Source organism: Diachasma alloeum, unplaced genomic scaffold (assembly GCF_001412515.2).
Source record: "Diachasma alloeum isolate Michigan unplaced genomic scaffold, Dall2.0 Dall_scaffold_00603, whole genome shotgun sequence".
Taxonomy (NCBI): Eukaryota; Metazoa; Arthropoda; class Insecta; order Hymenoptera; family Braconidae; genus Diachasma; species Diachasma alloeum.
In genome coordinates this window covers 11,198-32,123 of record NW_021680735.1, presented here as the reverse complement: position 1 = coordinate 32,123, position 20,926 = coordinate 11,198, and the positions used below count along the sequence as shown (strand labels likewise).

General features: G+C 35.5%; 2 protein-coding genes across 2 annotated transcripts; both read left to right on the top strand.

Moving 5' to 3' along the window:
• Window positions 1–647: 647 nt before the first annotated feature.
• LOC107043568 (myrosinase 1) lies at window positions 648–8,440 on the top strand. Its single transcript, XM_015265114.1, has 7 exons — window positions 648–691; window positions 1,784–2,021; window positions 3,268–3,610; window positions 3,706–4,036; window positions 4,942–5,071; window positions 5,579–5,817; window positions 7,926–8,440. Exons 1-7 carry the CDS (start codon window positions 648–650, stop codon window positions 8,047–8,049), a joined length of 1,449 nt encoding a protein of 482 aa, XP_015120600.1. The 3' UTR covers window positions 8,050–8,440.
• Window positions 8,441–10,440: 2,000 nt separating this feature from the next.
• Window positions 10,441–18,871, top strand: LOC107043583 (myrosinase 1). Its single transcript, XM_015265131.1, has 7 exons — window positions 10,441–10,502; window positions 11,105–11,342; window positions 11,411–11,753; window positions 14,388–14,718; window positions 15,416–15,560; window positions 15,636–15,874; window positions 18,416–18,871. The coding sequence occupies exons 1-7, from the start codon at window positions 10,459–10,461 to the stop codon at window positions 18,648–18,650; spliced, it is 1,575 nt and encodes a 524-aa protein (XP_015120617.1). The 5' UTR covers window positions 10,441–10,458; the 3' UTR covers window positions 18,651–18,871.
• The last annotated feature ends 2,055 nt before the right edge of the window (window positions 18,872–20,926 follow it).

Sequence of the window (20,926 nt, the reverse complement as noted above, 5' to 3'; positions counted from 1 at the left end):
CAACCACATTTCACTCCGGAATTACGGAAAAGATATGTAATTTCAATTGAATATTTCTCTCCGTGCAATAAAATATTGCACCGCTCTTCATTATAAGCACTTAAATTTGGGAGCTCGAGACAGCAGATAAACAATAAAAATAACAGGCACAAACATTTTTGTTAAAGCAATAAATTGTTTCAAAATTCCCTCGCCTCAGAAAATGCAGTTATGGATGTTTCAACAAACATGGGATACACTTGAATTCCATCGAATTATTTTCTATAATATCAGATTGGAAACTGTGGAGATATTTTCTCAGCAAGCGTTAAAGAACACCCAATTACCATTTCGTTAATGCAATCAAATTTTCGTTTAATATTATTGTTGAAGAATAAATAATCAAATTGTCGAAAGTTTGCGAGCTCGGGACCAACTGTGCAAGCAAGTCTTTCTTATTTCTTTCGTAATTGACGTGGACTGGCACAGAGTCGTCAACCGAATAACTTGCACTTGTAACACGCTCCAAGAACAATACAGTGAGAATAAATATCAATCATTCATCTTGACGATGCTGAGTATAAAAAGACTGTAATAATGCGGATTAAGGCCCGAATATTAGTTCCATCGGAGTGTCATGAATTCCATTGGAGATCCCTGAGATCAAGATGAAGACCGTACTCCTAGCAGTACAAATTTTATACTTCTCGAGGTAAATAACTACAACTTGATCATCAATAATTGAATATAGTTTATGTCTTTAATTCAGTAGCGAAATGGTGAAACGGTTCAAGTCGATTTTGACTATTGGCCAGTTTTCAATGAATATCTGGGCATCTAAGGAAGATAGCAAAATTTTTGTTGTAACGTTTTTTTGTAGCGCCGATTGAGAGGTATAACAAATGTGGTTACGAAAATTTTTCTATCTCCCTTAGATTCGGAAATATTCTTTAAAAACTCAACTGGGAGATAAGGCGACTTATTAAACCGTTTTACCACTTCGCTACTGAATTATTGCATTAGTGTTGTCACTTTGTTCAACACGGAAATTTTCACTATTCCGTATCCACTGAGACTGAGACACTTCGTGATCTTTCGCGGCAGCACTAATTTCGGTGTAAATACAAGACATCCGCGGTCGCATATCGAAACCAGAGATAATCTTTTGAATATTTAAATAAAAACTGAAGGATGATATCAACTTGAGACTTTCAAAAATTTCAATTTCAGATCATATGTCTCAGAATAAAGCTCGTTTATTTTGGGTGTATTTAGAAATATCAATTTTTTAAGCGTCAAACAGGAGAGGCAAGAATTCACCGAATGACGAAAATCAGAAGTGAGAATCTATTCAGTTGAAATATTATGCTCATACAGTGGACTCCCCACTGATTCTCAGAGCCCGGGGGGTGTTCTTTTGAGAAGCAGGCCTCGAGGGGGATAGGGTGCGAATTATGGAATGGGAGAATAAAGAAGAGTCCACTGTACACCGATAGACTGATTCATTTATTCCAAACGAGATTCGTCAACTATTAACGAATGGTAGAGTTGAATATGACCAAATGAATATTTGTTATAATAGTTAACGAATGGTTCACTTGAAAGGTGAAAATCGAGTCAAATAAGCCTTCTCAAATGTGCATTTGTTAACTATTAACGAATGAACATTCGGTGAGACCGAATAGACTTTCGTCTCCAACCAAATCCATTCGTTAACAATAACTAATCCTTTCTATCAGTGCATTAGGGTGTCATTTGACGGTCATACGGCGTTCCTCTACATTTTTGTACACCTCTATTTCAGCCAAGTTTCCGCAGTAGATCCGAATTTACCCGAAATTCCGGAAAATTTTCTAGTCGGGGCTGGATCATCTGCGTATCAAGTTGAAGGTGCATGGAATGTCAGTGATAAAGGTGAAGGAATGTGGGATCGATGGACACATAACAATGCATCCTACTTCGGCAGTGGAGGTAATGGAGATATAGCGGCTGACTCTTATCACAAGTATAAAGAAGATGTACAATTATTGAAAAGCATGAAGGTGAGTGTTACTGACGCTGCATTTTTTTAAAACTAGCACCCCCTCCCCTGTGGTGATTGTGGTGGTTGGGAGAGACTTCAATCACTAACATAAATGAAGTAAATAGACTCCAGAAGATATTGTTTATAATGTTTATTATATACGCGCCAAGAATGATTATGATTCGAAGTATATACAGAGTGAATATAATACAGTGTATTCGTCAATCGACAATACACAGTAGACGGATCGTGATATTCAGGATTACGAATACCGCACGAAAGGAAAAAGAAGAATACCTTATTTCAATGTATGTAGGAGAAATTAAGGATAATCGAGCGAGGAGTAGGATGCTCAAAAAATGCAGCCAATTTTATCAAGAGTTTTTCACACATTATGGAATCCATTTAGAGACCGTTTGCAAAATTTGAGAAACCCCAGAAGCAGGGTAACAACAACAATGATTTTTAAAGTTGATGCTTAATAATGAGGTTAAATGAATCATCGATAATTTCAGTATTTTTTCCATATTGCCGACTGGTCGATAATGTAGAGGAAATGCATGAGTTATCGATACTCCCTTTACGTGCACTGATAGAATGATTCATTTATTCCAAACGAGATTCGTTAACTATTAACGAATGAACATTTGGTGGGATCGAATAGACCCTAACCTCCAACCAAAATCCATTCGTTAACAATAACTAATCCATTCTATCAGTGTGTGAACATCCTCCTATCGTAAAAAGGAGAAAGGAAATCGATCATGATATATCTCGAAAATATTGAATCACTGTCACCGTAAGACTGAAACCGAAGCGCCATCTGCTATAGTTCGATGAACATTGAATTAAATCACATTTATCATATACCATTTTGAAGAGCATTCACTATTCATCAAAATGGCATATGATAAATACCATCTATTGAAGAATAGTGAATGCTCTTCAAAATGATATGTAGCTATCCCTGCCTAGTTCACTTAGAAGCATCGAAAAATCCAACCAAAGTTAATTTTCCAAGTGAAACATGATAATTCAATTTTCGCCGAAAACTCTCACAAGTTGATGAAAAATTGGCACAATTGCGCAAATCAGGTTTCATTTTAAAGCTAATTCAATAAGCTTCTGAGTACATTAAAGGTATGGTTCATGAAAAAGGAAGAAGAACTTGAGCGTAGAAATTAAACGAAAAACCTTGGTTACAGACACGAATTTTTCTATAATGATGATTTGGTGCAGATCCGCTATAATTTTTACTCTTGCAGTTGGATGTTTATCGTTTTTCGATAAGTTGGTCACGAGTTTTGCCAACCGGATCGCCGTATCGAGTCAGTAGAGATGGAATTCAGTATTACAAAAATCTTATCAATGAGTTACTGGCCAATGGAATTGTTCCATTTCCAACAATGTATCATTTTGATGATTTGCAATCGTTGATGGAGAAGACGGGCGGATGGGCTAATGAATCGATGGTCGAATATTTCGCTGATTATGCTAGAGTTCTGTTCAGAGAGCTCGGGCCCAAAGTAAAACACTGGACCACTATCAATGAGTTGAACATCTACTGCGGATATATTTTTTATCATAACGAGACTGATCCAGATTTAGGTAAACTACATGCCTCATTTCTGTCAGATATATAGATTAGATTAATCACAAATGATTGAATAAAAATACTTCTTGCTTATATCTGCACAAAACAGCCTTCTCAGCTCGTTATCGTTGTGTACATAATCAACTGAAAGCGCATGCACGTGCTTATCACATCTACAACGAGGAATTTCGTTCTACCCAAGGAGGTCAAGTTGGACTGGTCGTCCACAGCACTAATTATGTTCCAGTGGTTGCTGGTGATGTTGAAAGTAGCAAAATTGCATTTGACTTTGACACTGGATGGATAATGCATCCGATATTCTCGATGGAGGGAGGCTATCCGGAAGTCATGAAACAGAGAATTGCTGAGAATAGTAGAGCTGAGGGATTGTCCTCTTCAAGGTTACCAGAATTTTCTCCGGAGTGGACTGATTACATCAGGTGAGTTTGGGTCTGTCTATCCCTTGACAATATGCTGAGCAATACGTATTGAAAAATTCTATCAAAAAAATCTAGCGCACCCGTCAGCAAAATTCTAGTAGTTTTCTATTCAATTTAGGGACATCTTTTAAAGGAAAATTTCCAATAGAAAGTAAGTTTCGGAAAACATCAATTGGAGCTGGATCATTTTTTATTCAATTGACTAGGGGGCTACGCTCCCACTCGCTTCGCTAGCCAACCCCCATATAATCCACATGACCCTTATTTCGACCTACACAACCCTTATTTGAAACTTTATTGTGACTGTTAATCTGACCCTTGCGACCCTTAGTCTGACCCTCGTGACCCTTATTCTGACCCATACATCCCCATGTGAAACCTATGACCCTTACTTGGACCCTTATTCTGACCTTCGTGGTCCTTATTCTGACTCTTAAGATGACCCTTGCGACCCTTATTCAGACCGTCGTGACCCGTATTCTAACCAATACGGCCCGATATGAAACCTATGACCCTTACTTGGACCCTTATTCTGTCCTTTGTGACCCTTAATCTGACCCTCGGGAACCTTATTCTGACCCTTGCGACCTTTATTCTGAACTTCGTGGTCCTTATTTTGACCCTTGTGACTCTTAAGCTGACCCTTGCGACCCTTATTCTGACCCTCGTGAACCTTATTCTGACCCTGGTGACCCTTAGTTTCTAACCCTTGGTTTTTGACCTTTCATTTCTGAGCCATCATTTCTGAGCCTTAATTTTGGAGTCTTAATTTCGAGTACCCTATTTTCATCACCAGACGTCGATTTGGATTTTTATAATACAGAGAGATATTCGCTTAGCGTATTGGCCCATCAGTAATGAATATTCTTATTATGACATTATTCTCGATCATAACCGCAATCTAGAGGATCTTCTGACTACTTGGGTATCAATCATTTCGTAACTTCCGTGGTTGAGCGAGTTCCCAAAAGAAATGGGAGATGGTACGATGATTTAGGCCTCAGGAGAACCCAGTTGACTACCTCAGGCACTAGAGTGAGTAACTTGTTTTCAACATCTCATTTTCTAAACGAAAATTAATATGAATAGAAACATTCCGGTTGACTTTGTGTTCAAACTTGAAAAAATCTCAAAAAATCAAAAAAAATTCTATGCTAAATACGAAAATTGTTGTCGGTGTGAAACTTTTGCAATAAATAATTCATTTTTTAGTTTCATTCATTTTTATTGAACAATGTCATTTTTTGTTTGTACAGAGAAAAGTATTTTTTAGGAACTACTAAATCAATTTTCGGCATGAAAAAATCCTTTTTTGATAATTTTAAAGAAATAGTTTTTTTGGCACAAGTCTCAGTGTACTAAATTGAAGAATGAACTTGAGGATCAATTGCTTATACTCATCAAAGTTAGAATTCATGGGAAAAATGATCGATGGTGAATAATATTTTTTCGACTCTTCGAATGTATTTTTCCTCGATACACTCAAAGACACAACTGGAGTTTACTCGTACTTTAAACCTGGTGCTTCTTTTCCATTCACAGATATACCCTGAAGGTATCGGAGCAGTTCTCAGACAGATAAGAGATGAGTATTATAATCCACCAGTCTATATCTTGGAGAATGGAATGGCGGAGGGTGCAACATTCAATGACACCGACAGGATTTACCATTTGCATTTCTACATGAAGGAAGTGATGTCAGCTCTCAATGATGGCTGCGATATTCGGTCGTACGCGGTTTGGAGTCTGTTGGATAGCTTCGAGTGGGTCGCTGGATACACGTGAGTGGATGAACTCTCACAGTGAGAAGACAAGAGTTTTTTGAGAAGTACGTCATTAATTCATTAATTCAACGAAGTGGTAAAGCGGTTTAAGTCGACTCATCTCCCCGTTGAGTTTTTCAGGAATATTTTGGAATCTAAGGGAGATAGCGAAATTCTCGTAATTACATTTGTTGTAGCTCTCAGTCGGCTCTACAAAAAAGTTTATAACAAAAATTTTTCTATCTTCCTTAGATTCCGAGATATTCATTGAAAACTGGTCAATAGTAAAAATTGACTTATACCGTTCTACCACTTCGCTACTGAATTGTATCAAGAAATTCATGGCTCGAAAATTACCAAGCGTACAATATCTCACACTGAGAAAAACAAATCTGAAATCTTAACCATCTTATCCAAGAGATTTTATACTTATTCAAAAAATCTCCTTCCTTAGGCCATTATGCAGTCATCATTAGCAAAGTTAACAATTAATAAGCGAAGGAAATAAATATTCTCCTCGTCAGGGCGATTTAATTCCATCTATACAACAAAGATTCAATCAAAACCCATTTATATTGTACATCTAAAAAGCCACCAAACCCTTGTTATCTTCAATCTAAAACAACACACTGAGAACAAAAATTATTTATGCCAAATATTCATTTACTGCAGAGAAGCATTTATTTCTTCAAAATCGTATTTCACTAATCGAGTCGTTCCCAGGCGAGCCTGATTAGGTTTCAATTGTGACGATCATGTTGCTCTAGAGGATGACTATGTTGCACTTGAGCTTGGATTAACTCCTCCAATGATTATTCATTTTTCCTAAATTTCTTATTTTCTTGAGGGGATTTCGATTAATTTTTCAATGTTCATAATTATTGAGGGAGTTCAGTCGAGATCATAACTAATATGATCATCTTCTAGAGCAATACAATTATTATAATTGAAACCTAATGAGGATTGCCTGGGAATGCATCGGCTGGAAAAATAGGGTATTGAAAAAATAAATACTTCTCTCAAGTAAATGAATATTTGGCAAAAATATTTTTCTTCTTGGTGTACATACCTATTAGCACAGAAGAAGGGTTTTTAACCCTAGATTGGTCACCCTACGAGGGAAATTCCGCCGTGCGTCGTTCTTCTTTAATTGTCCATTGAAGTGTCTAAAAAATTATAGTAGTTTTTAGAACAACATATTTCCCAAAATTCCTAAAGAAAACAAATTATTTCGGACAGATGAATCATTTTTTCCCAGATTAAATGAAATTACCCATGACGCGACGTTACCGGAAACTTTTCTTTTATGATGTTTATTTATCAACTGATAAAAATTGTTGGATGAACGCGTTAAATAAACAGCTAAAAGAATACACCAAAATGTAAATCACGCAACAGAGTACGAATATTAGAACTTACATGGCTAGTGTTAAGAGTATCTCATAAGTCAAAATTGTTTTCCTGATTTTCGTGCATTATAGATCATTAGATTGATATGGCTAGCAGTTGAATGGTGGTGCCTTTTATTATCAAGGTTGTGGAGGACCTTTGGTACTATGACAGTGAAAAATGTTCAGTTTTCATGAAAAAACACTATAGACCGTTGCCGGAAACTCGCTAAATGCGTCCGGGGAGGGTAGAGTGAATTCGGTAACGCTAAAGCCTAAATAACACGGCGGCGAATTCTCAAATCCTCAAAGTTAAATAACTTTATATGAGCGATTAAAAATGTTAAAAAATGGGAAATTTTATACCTGTTCCGAAAATGAGGGCAATTTGGATGGATTAGTTCATATCAACAAAACAACAAATCAAATCAATTCAAGTGTTTTTTGCATTAAAATATTTTAGAATTAAGGCTAAAAAACTGTTAACTGAATTAATTCATTTTTACTTGGTATGAGAAATTTCTTGTTATCAAGAATATGTCCGCGTCTTTAGAGCAAGTACAAAAATTTCTTGACGAAAGTTTTGTTTTCTTAGTGCAAGATATTTTGCTCTTAAAAATTTTCAAGTCATAATTTTCTTGATACGAGTAAAGGCGTACTTCTCAAAAAACTTTATTGTTCTCAGTTGCAGCGTGACAATTCCTTGAAACTCTTACCGATTCATTTTAATATTTTTAGGCAACGTTTCGGACTCATCCACGTAGATTTCAATCATCCTAATCGTACAAGAACTCCGAAGTTATCTAGCTATTGGATGAAAGCCGTCATGGAGGGCAGAAAATTGATACCAATCTGGAGATAATGAAGATTAGTTAGATACAGTGCCAATCATATTTGCCAATTAGCGACTTTTGTTTCCTACGTTCATCATTATCTTTCCCACTCTAATTCCAGCCAATCAGTGGACAGTATTTGAGGTCATGAGAGAGTTTTTATTCCCCTTTACCTCACGAATATTTACTCACTTTTCATTTTTTCCAAGCGAAGAAAGAAAATTTGTGATAATATTGATTGATGGCAAAGTCAATTGTAATTGATTGAATGTGAAATATAAGATAAATTTCAATCATGTACTTGGCTCATATTTTTCAGATGGACTCGTCAATCCGTTCGATGTAAATATAATTATAATACCGCATACCTTAATTGGCAATGATACAAGAGAGATTAATACAAGTTTCCTTATTTAACTGTTAATCCGGTGAAAGATTCGATGTCGTTCTTGCCCCCATTTCTCCCCATATAAAATGTGATAAAATATCTGCACATGTGGAACCAAAATTGAGCAAAAATACATCAAACCTTATTCCAGATTAGGACTTCAATAAAGAAATATAAACCAGTGTTTTCAGAGATATTGTCAGCAAAGAACTGGGTCATAAAGTTCGACATTGAAATTCAGTTCTAAAATAAGTCCCTAGTGTTCTCATGCAAGGTGATGTCAGCGTATCTTGCTTACAAATTTCAGAAGGATATAGAATAGAAAATTAGGAATTCAATGGTATAAAAATGTTTAAATTTTGATAGAAGACTCTCAAATGGTGAACGTTAAAATTTTTCAATATACTGTTAGAAAAAAAAAAATTTCATGGACAGTTAACTACCAATTTTCAGGACAGTGACACTGAATGCGATTTAGGGGAGAAAAATTATGAAATTTCAGGTTTCACTGAAAATTCAGTAAAATTCCAGAATTTTAAGGGGCATAAAGACGAGAATTCCTTAATTTATTTGAATGTCCAATCTAATATGAATATTCAGTGTCAAATTGCATTGAATTTTCAGTGAAATCTGAAATTTCATGATTTTTTCCCCCTAAATCGCATTCAATGTCACTGTCCTGAAAATTCATGAATATATTTACCAGAATTTTCTGGTTTTCTATTCATTTTCAGGGAAAAATGGAACGGAAATTTACAGTTCTGTTCGATTCTTCTACGAAATTCTGAATTTCCAATGACAAGATTTCCTGAAATTTGAGTGGAATTGCACTGGAAAATTCAGACAAAAATTTTTTAACAGTATACTTCAGCCAATCACGTTGTGATTGACTGCCGCCAGTATTGGAAACGGTGACGCAACTGTTAATGGGTTTTTTAAGATTCTTAACATCGCTTTTCATGTTGCTCCAACTACACCTAAATGTTCGATACCGGATCTGGTTTTTGTGGAATATTCGAGCAATGGGCAAAATACGAGCGGTTTCTATGAGCTAATCATAGAGTCTGCACCTCCACATATATCGTCGACAAAAGAAGACATAAGTTTTTTGAAAAGTACATCTTTACTTGTATAAAAAAAATCATGGCTCGAAAATTACCAAGCGCACAATATCTCACACTAAGACAAAAAATCTTACTTCAAGAAATTTTATATATTGATCCGAAAGATGAAGGCAATTGGTTCATATAAAAAAAACGAGTTCTCAGATCAATTGAAGTGGTATTTACATTAAAATATTTCAGAATTGAGCCTACCCACATGAAAAAATTTATCTTTTGAAAAATATATTAAAAAATATCTTAGATTGGCCTAATTTATGTGAAAAACACATATGCAATGTAATGTAATGTATGTATGTATATATGTAATGTATTTATAAAGAATATATAGAAAAAAAAAATGCAATGTGTTTTATAATTTTTTTTAAATTCAATTTTTTCAAATTTTTTCTTTGTTTTATAAATTTGAAAAAGATATGGAATTGGCCCAAATTATGTATATTTTTTATAAATTTTTCGATGGGGGTAAAAAACTATTGAATGAATTAATTCAATTTTACTTGGTACGAGAAATCGTTTTCTTATCATCAAGAAATTGTCATCATCTTTAGGACCAGTGCAAAATATTTTGCTCTTGAAAATTTTCAAGCCACAAGTTTCTGGATATCAGTAAAAACGTACTTCTCGAAAAACTTTGTTAAGGGGATTTAAGGGGGTGGGGGAACTCATGTCACAAATTCAGAAGCCTATAAAACGTCTGAAAGATGTCTACAAAAGTGTCTAAATATTGAGACACCTATTACTGCACTGTATTGTGCAGGTTTATGCATAGCAATCATTAACAGATATACGGCAATGATAATATGCTGATAAGAGATCACATTTTTTATCTTGACTGAGTTGCGAATAAAAGGATTTCAATCATTCAATCTCCGGTCTAAGTGTCAGATGCATTCAAACGTTGAGGGTCATTGAATTCTGCGATCGACATGACGGCTTTCATTGTGGCAGTTCAAATTTTATACTTCACGAGGTAAAACGTCGATGCGTGAGCATCGATAACTAAATATATAGTGGTCTGAGATTGTTCGCCTTGTTCTGTGAGTATAAGAAATCCACCCACAGAATGACTAGAAACTACATTGATCAAGGTTTAAATATACCAATCGAAATTAAAAAATAGTAAAATGATTGATAATATTAATTTCCAATTGATGATGAATTAAATATATAATAATATGGATCTGTCAATTTTCTATTAAAATAAATAATACTAAATTTGTCATAACGGATTTCCGATTATCCAAATAATCGTCAATTTTCCCAACTAAATTACTAATTAATGAATAATTCGGAATTTGAATATTTAAATTGATGATTACTTCAATAATTAAAATTTAAGAGTGATATTAACTAATTGACCATTTGCTAATTTCACGGTAATTATAATTTATGGATACGGCTATCCCTGTTTGAGACTGAGATAGTCGCAAAAATTTCCATGTTTTTCTAGAACGAGAGGATCTTTTCAAAGTTAAGTCTCGTCTGGATCTCGTGCGCGGCCCTAATATTTTGCTAATTTTCTTTATTATTCTTGGATCAGCTATTTTACTTGGATAAATGTTTTTTTTGCAGCCAAATATTTGCAGTAGACGAGAGTTATCTAAGAATTCCTAAAGGTCTTTCAATCGGCGCTGCAACAGCAGCTTATCAAGTCGAAGGTGCATGGAATGTGAGTGATAAATCTGAAAGTGTATGGGATCGACGAGTCCATACAAATGCATCCTATTACGGTGGTGGAGACAGTGGAGATGTAGCGGCTGATTGTTACCACAAGTATAAACAAGACGTACAATTAATGAAGAATATTGGTGTGAGTATTCCTCAGCTATTGCTCTCCACAAAAAAAATGAGATACAAGACTAATATTCATTCTCACAGTTGAATCATTATCGGTTCTCTATAAGTTGGTCACGAGTTTTGCCGAGTGGATCCCCGGACAAAATTAGTAAAGATGGAATTCAGTATTATAAGAATCTAATTGACGAACTAATTGCCAATGGAATAGTCCCATTCGTGACGATATTTCATTTTGACGATGTGCAATCCTTGATTGACAAGACAGGGGGATGGACTAATGAGTCGATGGTTGAATATTTTGCTGACTATGCCAGAGTTATATTCCGAGAGCTCGGACCAAAAGTTAAATTCTGGACTACTATCAATGAGTTGAATATCTACTGCGAAGAGAATTTCTATGTGAATGAGACTAAAGTAAACACAGGTAAGTCTACAGCGTTCCTTCTATGTTTTGAATTTACACGGAGAAAAAAGTTGGAGAGAAATTACCAAACAAGTCATGTAATCGTGGCGCAGAATCCATTGCTAGGTCTTTTTTAGCGTATATCGGGACAAAAAATGCGAAAAAGTAGTGAATTTTTCTCCGCTGACTTGAGAAAATGTACTAAACCCCCACTTGAGAAAATTACTAAACATTTATAAATAAGTCTTATGTATATATGACACAGATATTAAGCATATATTGTATGGGTTGGGGAAAAAGCAATTTCGGTTTTTTTCATGTTTTTCAAAGTGAATTTGTTAATATAAATTTTAAACACTAATCAATGATATATGTGCCGTTCTGATCGATGACCTTTTGCCACTTTTCTGGTAAAACCATAATTCCGCAACTGTAGAACTTCTGAGGTTTTTGGGCAAAAAACTGAACCAAGTGATTTTCACAAGCCTCTTTTGAACCCAGTTTTACACCATTAAGAGAGTTTTGCAGAGACCGGAACAAATGATAGTCCGACGGGGCAAGATCAGGGCTATACGGTGGATGCATCAAAACTTTCCAGCCAAACTCTCAGTTTTTGACGAGTCACTAAAGATATGTGCGGTCTAGCATTGTCGTGGTGGAAGACGACGCCTTTCGTATTGATCAATTCTGGCCGTTTTTTTTTCAATCGTCTGCTTCAGTCGCATTAGTTGTTGACAGTAGACAGTCGAATTAATGGTTTGGCCAGGTTCGAGCAGCTCATGATGAACAATACCCTTCCAATCCCACCAAACACTCAGCATCACCTTCCTTGGCGTCAATACGGGCATCGCAACTGTTTGTGAAGCTCCTCCGGGCTTTAACCACGATCTCTTTCGCACATTATTCTCGTACGTGATCCACTTGTCATCGCCCGTAATCATTTGTTTCAAAAATGGCTCGATTTCGTTTCGTTTCAGCAGGGATTCACAAATGGAAACTCGGTCCATTAAATTTTTCGACGTTAATTCATGTGGACCCCAAGTATTGAGCTTCTTTTGGTATCTAGTCTTATGTAAATGGTTCAAAACTGTTTTATGATCGACATTTAGTTTCGTAGCAATGTCGTGAGATGAAATATGTCGGTCTACCTCGATTTCATTAAGAATTTCATCGACTTTTTCAACGGTTGGCCGACCAGGGCGAGGTTCATCTTTAAGATCGAAGTTTCCGGAACGAAATCGAGCAAACCAATTCTGACACTGGCGTTCACTTAAGCACTCATCACCATAAATACTACACAATTTTCGATGAACCTGCGCTGCAGTTTTTCCTTTTCGGAAGTAAAAAAGCAAAATGTGATGAAAGTGGCCTTCTGGAATCTTCTGTGTGAAAGCGCAATAATTTTTGAATGAGTAAACGAATGACGCTACTTTGTACTTTAGGATGTTCTATAGACTGTAAACTTCGAAACATGCTATAGTATGGCCTCATTGAATAAGCATTACTAGAGATATACAACTTTAATGCCATCTATTAGGAAGAACCGAAATTACTTTTTCTCCAACCCAATATATATAAATGCTATACACCATTTCTGGCCGATTTCTATCCATCAAAAAAATATGTAATCATGGACTCTGTATATATGCGATATATATGTACGAATATTAACCCTTTGTTACTCGCGTGAAACTGCCCGACTTGGTTACACGCATCGCGGCGCCGCGCCGTAATGTAAATCTAAGCGCGCCGTTGCCACAATTCATTCGGAGAGTGGACTCGCTGATCTCCTAGCAGCCCCAGCAGCCACAAGTGTGGCAACGTCGTGTGAAATACTTCCATGACACGAACAGTCGCGTCGCGGCATGGCGCCGTATTTTTTATTTCCAGTTAACATAGGAGTGAATTTTCTCTAATCAGGGGCTTTGACCGTGGTTAGAAATGGCAGAATATGCCTTTAGATAAAATCAGTGAGGCATACAATTTTTTTAATATTTTTTAATGAGTTTTTTTTTGACTAAAAAATCGAATTTCACCGGCGCGGTGCCGTGGAGGCGAGTAACGAAGGATTAAATTTGCATGTACATATATCGCACGAATGTTGATCATATATGAGAATTTAGAGGCAATATATATCCAACGTTACCATGTAATTTTTTAAAATAGTTAATTACTCAGTTTATAAGTTTGTGCCGGTGGCTTGGCGCAGTGGGTAAGTTCGTTGCCTCACATGCGAAAGGTCCCGATTTCAAATCCCGGCCGGGTAGAATGGTGCGATCTAACCATTTAAAGTCTTTTGATCATCAAAGTTTATAAGTTGAAATGATGATTTTCTGTCTATTATTATCGCAGCCCTACCTGAAAAAAACGATTAGCAGAAATTAAATTTTTCCATCGGAGGGGGTTCGAACCTACAACCTACTGATTCGCAACCTAACGCGTTACAACGGAGCTATCGCGCGCAATTCGTAATGGCAGCAATTCGCATCGTCCATGTAAAGTATATAAATCGATTACTAATCTATTTACAATTTATAAACCTCTGATCATTGCCCACTTGAAGCTAGTACTTATTCAACTTTTCTCTCCGTGTCCGACGTAAAGTATTTGGAAACCATTGAAGATCATGTATTTGCAATGTTTCATATCGAGTAGCGTATACAATCCGTTATAGTTGTGTACATAATCTACTGAAAGCACATGCACGTGCCTATCATATTTACAACGACGAATTTCGATCAACGCAAGGCGGCCAAGTTGGACTAATCGTACACGGCGCTCATCATCTGCCACTGTCTCCCAGTGATACGGAAAGTGAAAAAATTGCATTTGACTTTGAGACTGGGTGGATAATGCATCCTATATTCTCAAAGCAGGGAGACTATCCGGCAGTCATGAAACAGAGAATTGCTGAGAATAGTAAAATTGAAGGGTTGGCGTCTTCAAGATTACCAGAATTTTCGGCTGAATGGGTAAAGTACATCAAGTGAGTCATCAATGGGTTTTATTATATGAAAATTTTATGACTTGTCATAAACATGTGACAGACGCAAACACGACATTCCTTGACACATGACTAAATCATCGGCTGAGCGTCGAATCCTCACGCAAGAAAAAATTTAATAGAAAATCGTAGCGAATTCGCTAGACAATTGTCGCTAGACAATTATTAGATTTTTATTGAACTTTCTAATAGTTTTTGGCTGATTCTATCAAAATTTTCAATGGAAATTATTCTAGAGAAAAATCCAATAGAATTCGATTCTTATAATTTCACTGATTCTTCTAATTTGGCTGATTCTATAAAAATTTTCAATAGAAATTATTCTAGAGAAAAATCCAATAGAATTCGATTCTTCTAATTTCACTTTAGGCACAAATGACGAAAATAGCATATTCGAACTCCTAAGGCCAAAATTAGTTATCCTGAGACAGAAAAGTGGAAATTTTAGGTTTGACGCATACAATGCTTCCATTCGAAAGCAAAATGAAGGTCATATTCACAACTCCGATTCAGAGTTCAATAATCTGTTCTTGATTGCCAAAAGTCTGACTCTGAAGAGTTAATTCCTGCATCTTTCGGTTGTTTGCAAAATGCTCATGTATGCAAAATCTAAGATTAGAATTTTTTTATTCCATTTCTCCCTGATTATTGTGTTATTCATATTTACAATCTAATCTAGAGGATCGGCTGATTACCTTGGTTTGAATCATTACGTGTCATACATGGTTGCACCAGCTTCCAAATATGATGGACGATGGTACGATGATACAGGTCTCAACAAAAGTGATAACTCTGACTGGAAGTACACTACCTCCGGATTTTCCGTAAGTAACTGACGCTGAAACTTCCATTGTACCAGACAATTTCCTCCAAAAATTAATCACATTGTCCACTCACAGATATTCCCTAAAGGTATCGGAGCGGTTCTGAGGGAAATAAAATTGTCTTACAATAATCCGCCAGTTTACATCTTAGAGAACGGAATGGCAGCAAATTCTGGAATCAATGACACCGATAGACTTTCGTTTTTGTATTCTTTCATGAAGGAAGTGTTGTTGGCTATTCGTGATGGTTGCGATGTGAGGTCATACACTGTTTGGAGTCTGCTCGATAATTTTGAGTGGTATTCTGGATACTCGTAAGTATAAATCAGTAGCGCAGTGGTAAAAGGGTTTAAGTCGACTTATCTCCCAGTTGAGTTTTTGAAGAATACACGCACGGAAAAATTTAATACAAAAACCTATCGAATTCGTTAGAAAATTCTATTGAATTTCTATTAGTTTTTGGTTGATTCTATTGACATGGTCAATACAAAACATTCAATAGAAAAAGTCAACAGAATTCGATTTTTCTATATAACTTATTCTTTTCATATATTTTCTATAGAATTTGCTCGACTCAAATTTTTCAAGTTTTTTTCATTCTATTTTTCTTTTCTTCTCATCAAGAAAATCAAACGAAAAAATTTAGAAAATTTGAGCCGAGGAAATTCCATAGAAAATATGTCAATAGAATAAATTGTATAGAAAAATTGAATTCTATTGACTTTTTCTACTGAATATTTTCTATTGAACATTTCAATAGAATCGACCAAAAATTAATAGAGCAGTTCAATAGAAATTCAATAGAATTTTCTAACGAATTCGATAGGTTTTTCTATTAAATTTTTTCGTCCGTGTAATCTAAGGGAGATAGCGAAATTTTCGTAATTACATTTGTTGTAGCAGTCAATCGACTCCACAAAAAAGGCTATAACAACAATTTTGCTATCTCCCTTAGATTCCGAGATATTAATTGAAAACTGGTCAGTAGTCGAAATGATACTGAATAGACTGATATCTAGAGTAAAGTGATCCCTCGATAACGGGTGCTCGCCTCCATAAATGTTTACGATTATATTCTATTTTATTCTATTCTATTCCGATCCTTGGCTTGGTTACTGTTAAAGGGGCGTAAAACCCATTGTCCGACCCCGGCTATTCCTCCCAAAGTAACTTCCGTCCATCTCACTCCGGTCTCTCTCAACTGTTACCCAATACTTTTGTTACATAGGCGTCGCCAGACGGTTTTACCCTGGTTTATTTTCCCCAAGGGTAAGGATGAGAATTTTCTTGTCTGTCCTTCCCGGATTTTAAGCCCACACAGAAAAAAACAGTAGATTTAGAGGTTTTGAAATACATATGGGGTATTCCATGTGAACTCACCCAGGTCAAAACCCTCACCATCGCCAATCATATTGCCGATTTTTCCTGTGGTTGTATATGGAAAAATATGACTTTTCCAATTTTTTCAGATTTTTTGAGGCATCCTGTGGATAGCCATGTTTTTTTGCAAGTTTTATCTTCAAATACCTGTAACTTCCGTAAAAATTAACCGATTTGAGGTTTTTTCCCAAAATGTGCGTCTTCGAACACATTTTCCATATAAAAATATGCCAATTTTTTTCAATTCGTTCTTCCATCGATTTCCTCAGAAAAACTTCAAAAAACGAGTCGTTTTAAAAGTTGGACCCTTTTTATATTTTTCAAAAAAATTCAGTGAATATATTGGACCAAAACAAAATTTTTCACCAAAGGCCAAAGTGGGCTTCCCATTCCGTGGCCGTCATTTCCAATTTGAATATATGAATCCGGGATGAAAAATTTCAAAAATTTCAAAATTCTTTTCGCATTTGAACGCAGAAGCATTATTTGAATTTACCGCCTGAAGAATCACTGCATTATATTCGAATCTGGAACAATTTGATGATTTTTTGAAAATTCGTTAACAATAAATCTTTCCGACTGGTGTGTTCTAATAGAGATCCCACTTTGCCTTTGGTGAAAAATTTTATTTTGGTCGAATATATGTATTCACTGACATTTTTTGAAAAATTTAAAAAGGGTCCAACTTTGAAAACGACTCGTTTTTTGAAGTTTTTTGAGGTTTTTCTGAGGAAATTGATGGAAGAACGAATTGAAAAAAATGGGCATATTTTTATATGGAAAGTATGTTCGAAGACACACATTTTGTAAAAAAAACTCAAATCGGTTGATTTTTACAGAAGTTACAGGCATTTGAAGATAAAACTTTCAAAAAAACATGGCTGCCCACAGTATGCCTCAAAAAGTCTCAAAAAATTTGAGAAGTCATATTTTTCCATATACAACCACAGGAAAAATAGGCAATGTGATTGGCGCTGGTGAGGGTTTTGACCTGGGTGAGTTCACATGGAATACCCCATATAAATACATGGATGGAGCCATAACTAAGGTGTAACATTTACTATAGGTAACACTATAGGTAAGTTATGATTTTTTGGGTCATGTCGATTTCAGAAAATTGTGCGCTGTAGCCACAATCTCGGAGTGGTGATGTGAAAATATCCAATTCATTCTCACTGTATTTGACCAGCCTATTCACTGATTCACATGCCCGAGGGGGCATTTAAATGTACGAAAAAACAGCGTATTTTACGGTTTACATAATTTTTTTTCTTCGTCGTTAATTACGGATAAGTAAACGTAAAATCCGGAAAAAAATCATCGTAATTTACGAATACGAAATCGTAAGTTACATTTATATAACCGTAATTTACGGCGAAATCGTTAATTACGTTTATAGAGTCGAGCAGTTATGGAAGGTTTACTTTATCTCATATGAATGCCCAATGATACTGATGTTCTTTTTTCATTCACAGGGAACCGTTCGGACTAGTACACGTAGATTTCAAAGATCCTAATCGCACAAGAACTCTCAAGCTTTCTGCTCACTGGTTGACAAGAGTCATGAAGGAAGGGAAATTGATACCGTATAAAGATATGTTCACGACAAAGGTGAAAAATAATTGTGGCTGTCTGCACGGAAAGAATGTCCATCATCAGTTTCAAGTTTTGTTCATTTCGTTGGTCTTGATGGCATTCCGTATATTCTAAACGGAAAATGTTTTTAATCGCCGAAGTTGGAACAGGAACACGTGACCGTTATTTTTCTTACGTCATATTTTCGATCATATTCTCCTCCCCCTCACACGAAAAAATTTATATTTTGAAAAATATATTTAAAAAATATCTTAAATTCGCCGCATTCATATTTTTTAAATATATTTTTTGATGAGGGCCTGCAATTCTGTTCCAACTAGCTAGATATAAACTGACACACGGAGAGAAATATTTAATAAAAATTACGTATCTTTTCCGTAATTCCGAAGCGAAATGTAGTTGTAGGAAATTTTGCGGAACTGTCACGTAATTTTTAGCTAAAATCACGGAATTTTTCCAGAGCGGTCCGTAATTTTTACCTGAATCTCCTGTGAAAAATTACGATACCGTCACTTAAATTTTCTGAGTCGATTCCGTAATCTGTGAACGAACTGTGAGTTCCGTAAATATTACTGAACATTTCTCTCCGTGCAGTCATGAATTTTTCGCGTCCTAAAATTTTGTCACATTTAGTAATAATTCGTATTTCCAATTATTAATTTGGATTTGAATACATTGAATGCATGTTTGACAGTCAACTAAATATCTTATCACCATAAAACCATGGGCCCATATCTGCGAATCCCAAGTTATACTGCCACTAGTGAGATGGAATAACATCGTTAGATAGTAAATTGGTCATAATTTTGTCACATGGCAAGAATTCGTCATGTTCCCGTCATTTTTGCGTATCTCTGGGTTGACCTCCGTTCAAACCGGTATGATAAACAAGAATAGCATAGGAAAGATCGAAACGAGTCGATTCTCTCCATTATTCTGAATAGAGAACTTGCATGTAGCTGAGTTCTTTCTAATCTTTCTATTCACACATTTTTCATGATAGTTAATTGAAAATTTATTTTCGATCAGTTTCATCGCACATACATGTAAATAATAATTTTTGAGGGCTCAAATGTATATTAATATAAGCATTAATATTCATTCGAATTTTGGTAATTACACTGAGAGAAAAATGTTCTGATATATAGCCTATATTGACTTGAGAGAAGTAAATTATTTTCAATGGTTTAAATTTTAGAATGTTTGCCGTTCACGAAACTCCAATGAATTCTCATTTATCACTATCGTTTCGCATTATATCATGAATGTATTACATATCGAAATATTGCAACTGCAAAACAATAAATACTTGAAAATTGAGGGTCCTTATACGCGATTTGAGGGCGTTCATTTACGACAAAATCATACTTGAGAACAAGAATATGTTAAAGCATGAGACCTTTCTCGGGCCACGTGAGTTGAGATGCCTGGGAGAATGAAACAGGTGAAGAAAAATTACTTGTCTCAACAAAATATGTTTCAGATATTAGAATTTTTTTTTCTCAGTGTAGCTAATATGGCAACTTCAATTTTTCTGGGATACTGTTAGGTAAATATTAAGCTTTTTATGTGATCTCGAAGTATTTAGACGTATATTGTGTCGAAAACTGGCTGCTGTAAATGAACTTAACCTCCTTGAGCTATTACACTTAGTAACGTGTATGCTCATGTAGATATACGGGACCTCCCATTCTACGCTTTCCTTCTAAAAGTAGTTTTTACAAAATTTCAATTATGAGGTGTTCATCTAAATTCAACGTGTAGTGAAGCACTATTCTTAAATTGTTCTTAAGGATGTTCGACACCCTTTTACCCAAAATTGACGTTGTTTTCATTTTTCTGGCAAATTATCGATGGGAGTGACGTGAAAAAATATAACGATTTTGTGGTTTGTCATTCTTTAATGGCTCACGAAGTTGTGCAGTGGTGCGATAATTTTCATGCGTTTTTTCTACAGTTTTGTGATTCTTTTTAAAAGTTTGGAGAAAACGCAGGAAAATGTTCGCACCACCTTAAAATTTCGTCAGTCATTAAATAATGACAAAACGCAAAAACGTTATATTTTTTCACGTCAATTCCATCATAAGTTTGCCAGAAAAATTAAAAAAACGTGAATTTTGGCAGAAAGGGTGTAGAACATCCTTAAAGTATCAAGCTTCGCCAGCACTTAGCATTACCCAGGATTCGCGACAAAGACGCAGCTGGTATGAACCCCACAAGGTCGAAATTTGACCCAGTCAACCCCCTTCAAGTTATTTACCTCATTGAGTCCGACTCAATTTTCTTGTTCATTTCAATTTCTTTTGGTAACAAATGACAAATTAATTCAGTTTCCTCGAAAAAATTGTTGGAGTAGTTATATACTCTAATTACCCGAATTTTTCATTATT